Consider the following 15,141-nt stretch of genomic DNA (forward strand, 5'->3'; position numbering starts at 1 on the left):
AGAAGAAAACCATAGTTACAAATAGATCCAAATATTAATCACAACTGAATGTGAATTATCCCACTGAAAATTCCAAAAAGGTCTTCCTACCAGGAATACTATTGGAGCATTCTATTTTTTTAAAATATATTTTATTGATTTTTTACAGAGAGGAAGAGAGAGGGATAGAGAGTTAGAAACATCGATGAGAGAAAAACATCGATCAGCTGCCTCTTGCACACCCCCTACTGGGGATGTGCCCGCAATCAAGGTACATGCCCTTGACCGGAATCGAACCTGGGACCCTTGAGTCCGAAGCTCTATCCACTGAGCCAAACCGGTTTCGGCTGGCGCATTCTATTTCTAAAGCTTGACAAACCCATTACAAATATGTGCAGTTGTACCTGTACTTGAGAGAAAAACAGATTTCTGTAAACTTTGGTCCTTTTGGGTTTTGATCCATCAAAAAGCCCAAAAGAACTTTCCTTATCTTCCCATTCAAGTACTAAAAACCTTGTATCTGTGGGTATTGAGAAAGTTATTCATATCTGAGTACTCCTGCATATAGTGTAAATAAACTTTATCTCTCCTCCTGTTAATGTCTGTTGCCAGTTAATACTTGGGCCCCCAACCATGGGGCCCAAGTTAGAGAAGTTTTCCTTCCAATATAATCATTTCTTCGTATCTTCCAGAGTTAGATCACACCAGCCCTATGCTATTCAGAAAGAAATAATAATAGAAAACATATCATCACAATCAAAGAATGCCAGGAAAACCCAACCAGCGTGGCTCAGTGGTTGAGTGTTGACCTATGAATCAGGAGATCACGGTTCGATGCCTGTTCATGGCATATGCCCAGGTTTCAGGATCAATCCCCATTGTGGGGCGTGCAGGAGGCAACTGATTAATGATTCTCTCTCATCATTGATGTTTCTATCTCTCTCGCCCTCTCCCTTCCACTCTGAAATCAATAAAAAAATTATTTTTTAAAAAAGAATGTCAAGAAGTGGGGAATTTCTATTATGCAAAAATCCAGTTTTATAGGTGAGTCAGTAGGTGGCACCAAAGAAGAAGTACATTTTGATAAATGCTCAAGTCCTGAAAATCTAACAAAAAGCTATGCTTTAAGATGGTCTGTGTTCTGTTTTATTCTTAAATGTCTTATTTAAAATGAAAATTGCCTCAAGATATCCTTGAAAGAAAACACACACACATACACACACACACAAACTTAAAAAATACCTTTAAAAATTTTTTATATATTGCTGCCAAAAACTGACTCTGAAAAAAAAAATTTGATTCTGGATTAGACACTAATTATAATGTAGTCAAGAAATATGGGGTCTTCTCAACCATACATCTGAAGCCTGGGATCCACTGAGGCAGAGCAAAAGAATAAACACAGGGAAATTTGACCTATAAGTCAGAGGAGAAAACAAAAAAGATTTGGGAGAGCAACGACTTCTACCATTCATCTCCAGAGACATATGTGAAGCCACAGAAACTGCCCATAGTCAAACATTAGCCTTTCCACAGACTGTAGCCCAGAAAAGGACTGAGCTCTAGCAACCTCACAGAGAGGCTTTTATTTTCTTGTTTCTTGATAAAAATATTCAGCAATGTCAGGAAAGAATACTCTCTTAAATTCTTTTTTCAATGTATTTTTATTGATTTCAGAAAGGAAGGGAGAGGGCAAGAGAGATAGAAACATCAATGATGAGAGAGAATCATTGATTGGCTGCTTCCTGCATGCCCCACACTGGGAATCGAACTCACAACCCGGGCATGTGCCCGAACTGTGAATCGAACTGTCACCTCCTGGTTCATAGGTCGACACAACCACTGAGCCACGCTGGCCGGGCTAAATTCTTAAAGATACCTCACACATTCATCTTCCATTCTTCCCCATCCCAAACCAACATCGAAGCAGGACATCACCTAAAATGTATCCACTAAACTAAACTCATTTAGCCGCACCAACTAAAATATGAAGACATTTTCCTCTTCTACAGACACTGATAACACTAACAGCTAAGGTGGTGTTTCTCCCAAAGTCCTCCTCTCCAGCCAGGCCCAAGCTGGAGGCCTCCACTTACCCTGGCAAATTCCATTGGTTTGGGAAGAAGGCACATGACCATGACATCAAAGCGAACATCACATACTGTTTTCAACCACTTGGTGACAAACTGAGGCTTCAGTTTTTCCACCAGACTTCCAACTTCATCATCCATCATGTAGGCTGTGGAGTGAAACCACTGGAACACCATGGCCACCAGCCTGGCCAAGCTTTCCGTGGGTGTGTTCTCACTGGGTGTGCAGAGGCTCACCTGGAAATAGACAAATTAGACTCTGCTTCAGCCTCCATCCACCGTTATGTAATTATTCCATCTTCATTTAAAGGCAGAAAAAATAGTTTTCTAAATGATGGAGGCTCACTTATCTTAGAAACTGTGTTCCTCTCTACAAGGAGAGGTGGTTTGCAACAATTATTTCCCCTTAAGCTTGCACCTTCCAATAAGACTTGTCTCCTATAAGAAATATATTACACAATCTGCACTATATAAGATGCTTGTAGAACGTTAAGTCTACAAAGTAAAATTTCATAAATATCTTCAGTAAAAAAAAATAATTACATACATTTCAGGTCTAACATGATCAGATTTAGCTGAGAATTTCTATCAGTAATAATTCTGAAATGTTAGAGCCCTACCCCCTAATTCACCACTTTCTAAATAGACATTTTAAAACAACTAATCATCCATTCATTCGTTTATTCTGAAATAATCTTTTATTGAGCAGTAGATTTGGATTCAGGAACATAAAAAATAAATAAAACCTTATCCTTGCCTTCAAAAAGCTCACAATAGTAGTCATCGGGTCATTAGACAATAAGTTCTAAGAACAAGACATGTGAAATCAACAACTGAATCCCAATGTGATTTTTTTTAAAAGGACTTTTTCAAGTAACCATGTGAAAGCACAGGAGATGTATCACTATGGAGACGTAATTCACGTCTCTAATGGGCAGAAACAAAAGTCTGCCCTCTGCCGAACTGGCAAATCCAGCTTGCTTGAAACTTTGGATTGTAAGTTTGATCTTTATGGAATGAATGTTGCGGCTGAATCAGTCGATGCAATCAAATTCCTTGTGTTAGTTTGGCTACAGACTTACAATAACTAAAAACAACAACAAAAACTCCACAGAGGCTGAACTTTCAAGAAAAATGTCTTGTACACAGAAAATAGGATGTGAATGATCTGTAAATCATATTGAGTCTAATATTTCACAATATACCCTAGCTATTTTCCCATTTGTTTCCTGTCAAAAAGTGCATGTTAAACTGTCTAGAGCCAAGCACAGTAGATTTCAACACCTGGCTACTCATTAGAATCAACTAGAAAGCCTTTTAAAAGTTCTCAAGAATCTAAAGTGAAATCTGGGCATTGCCATTTTTTAAAAGATATATTTTTATTGATTTCAGAGATAGAAAGGGAGAGGGAGAGAGAGATAGAAACATCAATGATGAGAGTCATCGATCGGCTGCCTCCTGCATACCTCCTACTGGGACCAAGCCCTCAACCTGGGCATGTGCCCTGACCGGGAATGGAACTGTGACCTCCTGTTGGGTTGACACTCAGCCTCTGAGCCACACCAGCCAGGCGGCATAGCCATTTTTTTAAAAGCCTCCCCCATAAATCTAATGTGCTGCCTAGGGTTGAGTGCCACTTTCCAAGGTATAGTGTCCCATTGCCAAGGTTAATTTTTCACCATTTACTATTTAACTTCTTTCAAAAGAAAGGCAAAATTCCTCATCAGCGTAATGTTAGAATGAGAAATAAGAAAGTAGAGAATAGTCAACTTCTTTTCTTACTAAGAACCATATTCCAAATTGACTGAGTAGCCGCTGGTCGTGTTTATCGTCATCCTTGTTATCAAAGTCAGTGTTCTCCAGGGAATGGTGGGAAGAGGAAAGTCCCAGTTGCCGCCTGCGATTCAGCTCATGTTCCCGCTGCTCAGCGTGGAACTCAGCTTCTTTTAATAAGCTGCCAAAGAGGAGAGATTTTGTTTTTAATTTATTTTAGAGAGAGAGGTAGGGAGAGGGAGAAAGAGAGAAACATCAATGTGAGAGAGCAATGTCAATCAATTGCCTCCCATACGCAACCTGGGTATGTGACCTTTTGGTGTACTAGAACACTCTCCAACCAACTGAGCCACATCAGCCAGGGCCAAGAGGAGAGATTTAAGTTAGACTATCGAAAAACACATTCCAAATCATGACCTATTCAGAGCAATTACTCCATAAACACTTAGGCTTCTTTTAAATTGGTAGGAGTTACTCCAAGAAGCCTAATTTCATTTCCTTACTGTTTTGTACTCCATCCCCATTTTATAAATGAGCAAACTGAAGCACGAAGACGCTACTTCCTCCAATCAATTAGAATCAAGCAGAACTGATGCCTTCCGGCTTCCAGTTCACCACCCATCCCACCAGGAGTCAATGCTTCCCCTGTATGGAACGTGAAGCTGTGTGGACATCAAATGTATGATGCAAGGAGAGACCGAGGAACTTGTACCCAATGGAAAAATATCCAATATCTAGTATTCAAAAACCTGAAAATGAGCAACGAAGACTCCCTTTTCAATTTGCTAAACAAGTGACAGTTTTTAAAAATAATACCCAATATTGGAAAGGGTATACCAAAAACTAGCAATATTATACAGTACTGTTGGCATTATAAATTCATATACACCTTTTAAAAGTCAGTTTGGTAATGTAATAAAGCCATTAAAATATTCATTTTTCTTTGCTCTCGTCAATCACATCTAGTCATCTACCCTAAGAAAATAAAAAATATAGAAACAGTACTATACACAAGAATATTTATCACTTATTATAATAGTAAAAAATTCAAAACATTCTAAATATTTAATGGTGGAAAAAACAATCTAAATAAATAGTACGTATCCACTAGAAATTATAAATATGGAAACTACATAACAACATTGAAAAGAGCTAATAGCATAATGTTATATCAAAAAGAATTGTGGATACACTGTGATTCCAGTTAGAGAAATAAAACATGCATTTGAATAAAACTAGAAAAACATGTGCAGTATGGTTACTTTTTTTCTACTTCCAGAAATCTGCGATGTTTATTGACAAACATTTATCTCATTTCTACTGTGTCAGCCACTGGGATGAAACAGAAGACTGAGCGCCTACCCTTAAATCTTGCATCCTCATATGATTGCTTTACTTTTTAAGAATCTTGCCTTAGTGAATATTATACAGAAAGAGAACAAGTCTAGATGCTACCATTTCTAAAACTCCTTTCTTTGTCCTGCAGAGAAGAAGAAAAAGCCTGCAGGATCGGCCCCTGTCATACTCCACAGCCTCTGGTTGACCCCATTACTGAATTACCCAGAGTTCTCCCCACTTTGCAGCTGTCAGTCAAGCCCACCCCTTAAGCTGGCTGGTGCCCCCACTTTATGCCCCCTAAGACTCAATGCTACACTATCACTGTGCTCACCATTCTGGATCAGAGTTACGTTCTCCTGTTTCATAGTCCCTACATGGGTAACCTGAGGGCACAGACGGCACTGTATTCCCTTCTGCCTCTCAAGTGCCTTACACATGCCTGGCATAGAACTGGCATTTGACAAAAATATTTGTTGAATGAATGAATTGAAACATCATCATGGCAACATTGTGCTGGGCTGAGGGCACTTGAGTTTGAATTGAATTTACACATCTCAATGCGAGAAGGGTGGCTCCAAGCCAAGGCGGTGCTTTCAGAATAAGTGACTAATCAACTGCCTGTTACCTAATCACAGCCTCCACGGCACAGACCAGCTCCTCGGCGCCACATTCTCGCGTGTTGATGGGAGGAGGGGAGGTCTGGTAGAGGTGGGTCTCGGAGGCAGCCCCCACTTCGTTACTGTGGTGATTCGAGTGGCATCTTTTGCAGTAGCGAACGGGCCTGTTTCCGTGACGATCGCAGCACCCTGCTGAAAAGCAGGTGACAACTGCTCTTCTGACATGGGAACTGCAGTTCTAGAGGCAAAAAAAAAAAGTGAAATCGATTGAAATGAATCGCTGAGGTAAATGTGGCTCAGAACTGGAAGGGATGGACACTAAAGGGGCCACCGAAAGTGGAGGTGCCACTGATTCCCCAAATGCAGGTCGTCTCTGACCCATTAGGGTTCAGTCCGAGTTGAAAATGAAGGTGAGAAGTGTTGTCTATCGGTGTGGGGGGTGGAAACCTTCCACATATGAGTGGGACTGGGTTGAAAAGCCCTCTGTCAAGTCACCTCAATCATGGGGGCTGGAGAGCTCTCTGGATTATTTTGTGTTAGTTTTTCAAGAATTTTCAGGAGAAATATGAAGGAAAAAAATTAAAACCATTCCAGAGAGAGCACATCACAGCACATCAGCACAGAAAAGGATGACTGTAACCCCCAGCATACACATTCAAATTATGTTATCCACCGCTAAAAGAACCAGTAATACCAAGGGCAGGGAGGGAGCTGCCCTGGCCCAGGTGACGGCCCGGCCCCAAGCAGGCCTTTCCACTCCCACCAGGACTTCCTGTCAAAACCTTAAACATGCACCAACTGACACCAGGGTAACAGCAAAATGCAGCAAAAAACCATTCCTAGAACCAGCCATTGTCCATCATCCACAGGCAGAAAGGAGTCAAAAGATGAAGTGACAGAACTGAGAGAAGTGGAGCAGCCTGGGATTCCGAAGTTCAGGGGCTATTGTCAGGTCTGCGCTGACCAGAGGCAGGCGCGAGGCAGCCTCCGCGCGAAGCCATGTGAGGCGCTGTCTGGAAACATCCCTGGCCTCCACCGAAACATGTGCCCCAGCCTGTCAGACATGCGACCACTGCTCAACCGCTCGTGTCCAGCTTTTCAGTCTTGCAGTAGAGCTTAAAGAGATGTGAACACCTCTGGGGATGTAATAGTCTAAGCCATTGTGAACTCAGAGATTGGAGAACCCTCCATGACAGCTACTTCGGGAGACAGAAGAAGGAAGGAGGCAAGCACAGAACCTACAGCAAGACATTGCCAATGTACTGAGCTGTGATCTGAACAACCATTTCAAAGTAAGGTTAGTTCCACTTCGATCTTAGCAAGAGGCTCTGGGTACTAGTGTGAAATCTCATTTGCTGAAAAGGATTCAGGCCAACAAATCACAAAAGCAAGTTAAAAATTTTATATTTTTCTCTGAATTCATAGTTTTGAAAATTATTTGTTAAACTACAGTGTGTTTCTTCTGCATCTGAAGCCCAAGTCTTCTCTGGCATTCAAGTAGCCCTGACTCCTCGGAAGGAGCTGCTTTTCCTGCTTTGTGTCCTTTCTTTGTCTTTTGGACATTAAAGTTCATTCTGGAAGCTTAGCAGTTTTTACTGGTTTGGGGCTCTCCTGCTCACTCACCAAACCAATACCACCCCACCCGCAGTGTGGTCTAGATCAGAGTACAACCGTAGTGTTTACTTCTGCCTTTTGGTGACCATCAGTCTTTGTTCCTCTGGGAGTCTTACTGTTATATAAACAATAGGAAGCGGATATGGGTTTAGTGGTAGTTATTTGCTATAATAAAGGCCTGAAGTTTAAGGTCTGCAATTTCCCATCCTACTTTCTGGTCACAAATTGTTTACATTCTTCCCACATGCAAATTCCTGGCTGGAGGTCCAAGGTCTTCTCATCTAAATGAAGCCCAGCTGTGGATGAGGCTCTTTGGGTTTGGTTCCTCAGATACGCCTCCTTGAATCCAGGCTTTGAATCCAGACGGGCTTGTGGCTACTTCAACCAAGAGAGTAAGGCACGAGTCATATGACTCCCAAGGCCAGGTTATAAAAAGACGTGCAGCTTCCACCTGACTGTCTAGAACACTCTCTCTTCAGAAACGTCCTCCTTGGGACCCTTCTCAGAACTCTGCCATGGCCAAGCCCCATGGAGAGGCAATGTAAGTCTCCAGCCAACAATTCTGACTAAGCCCAGCCTTCAAGCCACCCCATCCCAGAGCCCAAACATATCATCTAGAAGCCCTTAGATAATTCCAGCCCTAAGCTATGCAAGTCTCCCCAGATGAGGTTTCAAACATCATCAAGTAGAGACAGGTTGTTGACTATGCCCTGACCAAAACCCTGACCCACAGTATCTGTGAGCATAATTAAATGATTGTTGTCTTATGTTGCTGCATTGTGAGTGAATCTTTCACAGTATCTGGATATACTACATATATTAGTATCTGGAATACCAACTGAAAGTCAACCTGCTTTATCACCATGTGCCATCAATTCCAAGTAATAGCAGCAATAAAATACTTTGCCTCCAAATAACGTTTGGTTCGTCAAAGTTCTAAACAATTGCTGTGGTTCCTACTAGGTTTTAATTATATATTTACAAGCCACAGATTATCTTCAACCAATGTGAAGTCAGCTGTATGCATTCATTTCAAAAATACACTGGGGAGATTTCCCTTTGATTTAGATTCCATTGGGCATGGGGTTCGAATGCTCACCACAGCCATTCTGTTTCATTCACTGCTTTAAATTTTAAACATAAATAAATAACTCCAGGTGGTCTCACAGAACAACAGAATTGAAATAAATCAAGGTCTATCTCTTACCTTGACAATCTTGATGCTTATTTCAAACTACTATTCAAATGTAGGAACATGTAATACCAAAAGTACAAACTGTGCCCAAAGCAAGCTCAAACAATTCTAAACTATTTTGAACTTAATGGAAGGTCCCAAAATAATGTTTATATAAAATAAAATGTTCATCCTATATAAAAGCCCAGCGACCAAACAGCAGGAAGACCAGAACGAATGGTCAACCAGTCACTATGACACACACTGACCACCAAAGGACAGACGCTCAACGCAGGAGCTGCCCCCTGGTGGTCAGTGCGCTCCCACAGTGGAAGCGCCAATCAGCTAACCAGGATGAGCAGCTGCTCCTGCTGCAGCTGCTCAGCTGACTGGGATGAGTGAAGCTCCCACAGCAGGTGATCCCCACAGGCCACACACCCTCACCAGTGCACGAATCCCATGCACCGAGCCCCTAGTTCAGTGGTTCTCAACCTTCCTAATGCCGCAACCCTTTAATACAGTTCCTCATGTTGTGGTGACCCCCAACCATAAAATTATTTTCGTTGCTACTTCGTAACTGTAATTTTGCTACTGTTAATGAATCGTAATGTAAATATCTGTGTTTTCCGATGGTCTTAGGCTCTTACAGCAGCAGTTTTCAACCTGTGAGTTCCAACCCACAGGTTGAGAACCGCTAGCAGGGTCGCCTAAGACCATCGGAAAACACAGATATTTACATTACGATTCATTAACAGTAGCAAAATTACAGTTACGAAGTAGCAACGAAAATAATTTTATGGTTGGGGGTCACCACAACATGAGGAACTGTATTAAAGGGTTGCGGCATTAGGAAGGTTGAAAACCACTGCTCTAGTTAAAGAATAAGTAATAAAAATGTGCTAATTTGAAGCTTATTACTAAAATGTTATAAAAATAATTTTATCACATAAAGGAGGAGAGTGTTAAAAAAAATTGTCTGCTCTGGGTGTCAAATATATTAGGTATATACTGCCAGAGTTGGAACATGCTATTTACAAAATAAAGCTACTTCTCATCCTAGTCTCTCCAGCTTCTAAAAGATTCTCAAAGTAAGAATAAGGATAAAAATCGAATGAAAAGTTTGCTAAATGGTGCTGGTTGGTTTGGCTCAGTGGTTAGAGCATCAGCCCATGGACAACAGGGTCACGGGTTTGATTCCCAATCAAGGGCAGGTACCTCAGTTGCAGGCTCTATCCCCTACCTTGGACCAGGGCACATACAGGAGGCAACCCATCGATGTGTCTCTCTCACATCGATGTTTCTCTCTCCCCTCTCTCTCCTACTTTCCACTCTCTCTAAAATATATCAATGAAAAAAAAATATCCTTGGGTGAGGATTAAATTTTAAAAAGTTTGCTGAATGACTGTATGATCCTTTGTTAAAATCTCAGAAAGATATAAGGTGATGTTCAGTTGAGCCTCTCAGCTACAACAGGGCTTCTAATAATTTTAAGGACAGATTGAAATGCCCAAAGTATAGAAAGAACTGTCTCAGAAATAATTACATAGATGGCTTTGGGGGCACAGAACCCCAATAAGATTTACTGAAAGTCCACAAAGTCACACTAGCAAAAAAGCACCATCAACTTAGACTCCAGGGGACAGACCCAGCTCCACATGAAAATAGGTCTGTGAGACACACACACACACACACACACACACACACACACACACACCCTCCCCCCTGCTACACGCAGGAAGCAGCCTGAGAGAGTTGCTCAGCTGCCACATGGGCCTTTTCGTATGGAAAAGGAGAGATGTCTCAGAGCGTGCAGCAAGATGCCAGGAAGACAACAATGGATTTGAGAACTATTCCCAGAAAGCAAAACCAGATCCCATGTAAGGCACATTCCTTACCCCAGAGACAGAACTGAAGTGTTCCTGGCTGGAGCTGCTACAGACCAGTGCCCGCTCCCCGCTTCCTCTTCCTCGCCTTGAACAGAAGTCTGTCGCTGCTATCATGTCCCTGTCTCACCACTGTGTGTTGGGTGTGTACAGAGCAGACGTAACTTGCCTTTTTAGTTCACAGGTCACTGGCTCAAGGAAATTTGCACCCCAAGAGTTTCATCAGTGACCAGACCAGATGCAGATCACAAGATAATGACCTTTCCGCCTGAAGTCATAAGTGGATAAAACTTTTGCACGTCTTGTAAGGTGCTGAGAATATTTTGCATTTGGAGAGAATGGAAGAATGTAATGTCCAGAAAGTGGATTGTGGTGGGTTAAATATGACCACAAAATTCTTGCTGCTATATAAAAGGGAGGAGTTTATTCCCCCACTCCTTGAAACGGGGCTGGCCTTGGGACTTCCTTTGACAACGGAATGAAGCAGAAGTGATGCTGCGTGACTTCTGAGCTTCGGTCTCAAAAGGTCTTTCAACCTCCTCTCTTATTCTCTCAGCAGCCTGCTACCACATGAACAAACCCAGCCTAGCCTCCTGGAAGATGAGACACCTAATGGGAAGAGGGAGGACTAGACACCCAGTCATCCCCACCATTCCAGCCATCCCAGCGGGAGCCCCACACGGGAGAGTGAGGTCATCTGAGACCAGCTAACCCCCAGCCTCCTCACCAATGGATACAAATGCATGAGTGAGCCTCTAGGAGTTTATCAAAAGAAGCTTAGCTGAGCATAGTCAAATTGCCAATCTAAGGAACTGTGATCAAATAAATGTTTATTGTCATAAGCCCTGTGGCAATAGATAGCTGAAACAGCCCTCCAAAGGTACTCATTCATGACTAACACCTAAAAAGTTTAAATGACCTGTACATGGTAGGTGGAAATAGAGCTGGCCAGAACCCAAGTATCTCAACAACTAATACAAAGTTCTATAAAGGACACCATACTACCTTCTCTTGTACTTTCCACAACAAGTAAAAAGATGGGTATGGTTTAGGGAAACTGTCATGAAAGTTGGCTAATGAAATTTGAAGGTGGAATCTTTAACTAGAGATAACATTTAATTTACATATAAGTGAATATTTTCCATATATAGTTGGTCTGAGTATGTTTAACACATATATTAGCCTGTTTCCACTCCACTTCAAAACAATAAAGATGTTTAGCATATAAGCTACATCATTAACCAAAGTTAGTTGCACAGATTATACTGTCATTAAAACCTTTTGTAATTAGAATTCTATTCCAAAGAAACGCATAGCTTTTATTTCAGGTAACTTATCAGAAATATTTGTGCATAAGATGGGTGAGCAAAAGCAGAAATGAAAATAGAGACCATTCAGATATAACAATCTTGCATGCTAAATTATTTCTTTTCCCCCTTCACAAATACAGTGACATGTACATACTGGGAAACCATGGTGCAGAAATGAGGCAGATGTCAATGAATGAATTTACATACAAACACAGCAACTCATGCCCCACCACACAGATGGTTTGCTCTTACCTTCTTCTGACATATGGCAGATATTTCAGCTGTAAGGGGAAGGTACACAAAATATCAACAAAGAAAGAGAGCCCATTTTCAACAAGGGCAGCCATGAAGAGGAGTAAAAACAAGTTTTGTAATACAACCTCTAGACTTAGACAAAACGGCTTCTTCCTTGTCTCATGAATTATCATGTACTTATGTTTAATAAGATTAAAAAACACCTGAATGCTGCAAATACTTCCCGTATTCTTATAAGTAACTCACCCTTCTCAGACATGACCTGGAATTCAGATAACTTTCTCCTTACCTCCTCATTTGACAGAAAACAAAATTGAGGGCCACTATGGTTCAGGATCACCCAGGCTATCAATGAGGGAGGTAGATCAAACAATATGTCTCCAGATCCCTCTTTACTACTGTTCCATTATACTATGACACTGAGTTGATGTGATACATTTAGAGCTTTACCTTGGACAGGAGTTTCTATACAGAAAAATCTTACTATTTCAATTACTTAGAGTTGAACTATCCATTTATACCAGGCCTGTCCTAGTGTAAAATCAGCTGCATGCTTATTTATGAGAAAGCAATTTTCAAACCCACGGATTGACCAATTGGAGTAAGGCTGCCAAACTACTGTCTACTTTAGGATTGACGTTAATGAATAGCTGAAAATTCTTATGAGCGGGCATACAAATTATTTCCGTGAAAATTGATGCTTGAGAGTACTTGAAAATAACTTTTCCAAGAATGTTAGCATTTGCCTTGAAAGAGTAAGTGTTCAAAAAATGGATGAACTATTATTTACAGTATAGTCTATGTTCCAATTATTAAAAAGATCAAAGATAGCCCTAACAGGTTTGGCTCAGTGGATAGAGTGTCAGCCTGCGGACTGAAGGGTCCCAAGGTTCGATTTCGGCAAGGGCATGTACCTTGGTTGTGGGCACATCCCCAGTAGGGAGTGTGCAGGAGGCAGCTGATAGATGTTTCTAACTCTCTATCCCTCTCCTTCCTCTCTGTAAAATATCAATAAAATATATATTTTTTTAAAAGATCAAAGATAAATGTCTCCTAAACTTTGTCTGGAAATTATGAATTAGTGGATGTCAATTGATTGAAATTTACAACTCGGTTTTTAATACTAGTTTTGTATAATTAATAGCTATTTAACAGTTTGCTACCTTAGAGTTTATCTTAATCTGTCTAGTTAAATAATAAAAAGTTATTGTTGCCCCGCCAGTGTGGCTCAGTGATTGAGCGTCGACCCATGCACCAAGAGGTCGCTGGTTTGATCCCAGGTCAGGACACATGCCCAGGTTGTAAGCTCGATCCCCAGCAGGAATTGTTTTTTAAATGAGGTCTTTCCAACTCTTTCATTATCTTCCTCTAAAGCCATTTATCGAGTTCCCCCTGTGTGCCTATCTGTATTCAGTATGCTCCCAGCTTTTTCCACCTTACGTCTTTCCTTTGCTTTCCAGTACTTTTCCTGGTCACTGTCTCCAATTAGGTGACTGGAATACCTGCCTCCCATGGGTAGAAGAATACTACCTTATCTATCTGATCTGTCAACTTACCGGGCTTAGCTTTCAGAACTCTAACAAACTACAAGCATTACAATCTCCTCTCCTCAGTGAGATGGGTCAGATATACTTTATCCCCATTTTACTGATGAAGAGACTAAGTGTCAGAGTGATTAAATGATTTTCCCTAAAAACACAGTTAGTAATAGTGGCAGGACAAAGTCCGATTATTTAATGTTCTTCCCACTAATGTTCCTTATTCCCTTCCTGACCTGGCAAACATATCATTGGCAACACCATTATATATACATAAAACCTCTTAAAACATAATTCAGCAGGGCCTTGATCATACGCAATTCTAATTCCAAAATCTCCCCTTAATTTGGGTAGAAATGATACCTCTTCCCTCATTATTAAATGTGTAGGCATATTACAAGCAAGAAATTGATATAATGCTTCATATCAATGAATATTAATAGAATATAATACTTTGGTTACTGTCTGTTAAATAAAATAGTACAAAAGGAGACAAATCAACCATGCCATTAGTCATAATTACTCATGATTCATTCTTTCTGAAGTAAACCATACCTTGAGGCAGAAGAACATCAATCAACCATTCACTGTGGTCCCTATGAAGAAAAACAAAATTCATTTTTTAGCTTCTTAGCGATGTTTCCCTTACACGTGAATGTTTATAAGCTACACGCTATTGCTAAAAGGCTTTTAATAGAAAGGAAGTGTAATTAAGAGCATTATCATAATAAACTTTTTAAATGTCTAATGCATTCCAGCTAAATTATAAATTATAGGCATTTCATCATATTCAGTTCTTTAAATGATACTTTCCAGATGCTAATTAAGCCAACCAAAATACATCATGATTTGCACAAAGCTGAGTGTGATTCTGTGAAGCTAACAAGCAAAGAGAACCCACATGAATTATCTGTCATGTTTGAAAACCCGTTTTCTTTTTCTCTGTGGCCTTTTCAACCAGGCCGCTGCTTCCGTAAATGGAACTACTTTCCCTCTGTCACACACAGAACTAGTGCAACTCTGCAAAGCTACAATCTTTCAAATGGAAGTTTGCTCCATATTAAATATCCGACAAAATAACCTTTAAAAAACCAGAGAGGTTAATGGGAAATGTGGATAATGTAACCAATTTAAGTCCAAGTGATTATTTTTATCTCCTCATTGTTGCCCTACTTCCTTTATACCTACCCTGCGATCCTCTGGCTGCATTCTTCACAGAGATACAATGGGGGTGGTTTATCACCCAAAGCTACTGACAGGGAAGGGTCTATACACATCTGAAACACATGAAAAGACAGAATGAACTCTCCTGTCCTGTTTATCACATTCCTGATATCATGAGCACAAATGTTCCAATACTGATAGGTTTTCAAAAGCAAAGTGGAATAAATATGTTTAGTAGAACCCATTCAACCTGTAACCATTTTTCCTGCACTGGCCCATGAGTCCACACGGTTGACTTAAATGTGGCTACTCTGGTTTTTCATTTCACTTGTTATTTGCAATTCTAGTAACAAATAGTTCAAGAAATCTAACCTCATTCCACAAAGATAAAAAAGGATCTTGTTCA

The 15,141-nt window shown here is 40.7% G+C and overlaps 1 protein-coding gene across 4 annotated transcripts in view; it reads right to left on the bottom strand.

Moving 5' to 3' along the window:
• The window catches only part of UNC79 (unc-79 homolog, NALCN channel complex subunit), a gene marked incomplete at both ends in the record, with an annotated part of 163,937 nt that overhangs the window by 112,574 nt on the left and 36,222 nt on the right, over positions 1–15,141 (bottom strand). For all 4 annotated transcript variants that reach the window (XM_079768872.1, XM_079768871.1, XM_079768869.1 and 1 more), the window contains 6 exons: positions 2,076–2,306; positions 3,852–4,023; positions 5,806–6,035; positions 12,031–12,059; positions 14,127–14,167; positions 14,760–14,848. In XM_079768872.1, the coding sequence (XP_079624998.1) occupies positions 2,076–2,306; positions 3,852–4,023; positions 5,806–6,035; positions 12,031–12,059; positions 14,127–14,167; positions 14,760–14,848 (792 nt within the window). The remainder of the gene's footprint in view (positions 1–2,075; positions 2,307–3,851; positions 4,024–5,805; positions 6,036–12,030; positions 12,060–14,126; positions 14,168–14,759; positions 14,849–15,141) is intronic.

This window comes from Cnephaeus nilssonii (genome assembly GCF_951640355.1).
Source record: "Cnephaeus nilssonii genome assembly, chromosome: 4".
In the NCBI taxonomy this organism is placed as follows: Eukaryota; Metazoa; Chordata; class Mammalia; order Chiroptera; family Vespertilionidae; genus Cnephaeus; species Cnephaeus nilssonii.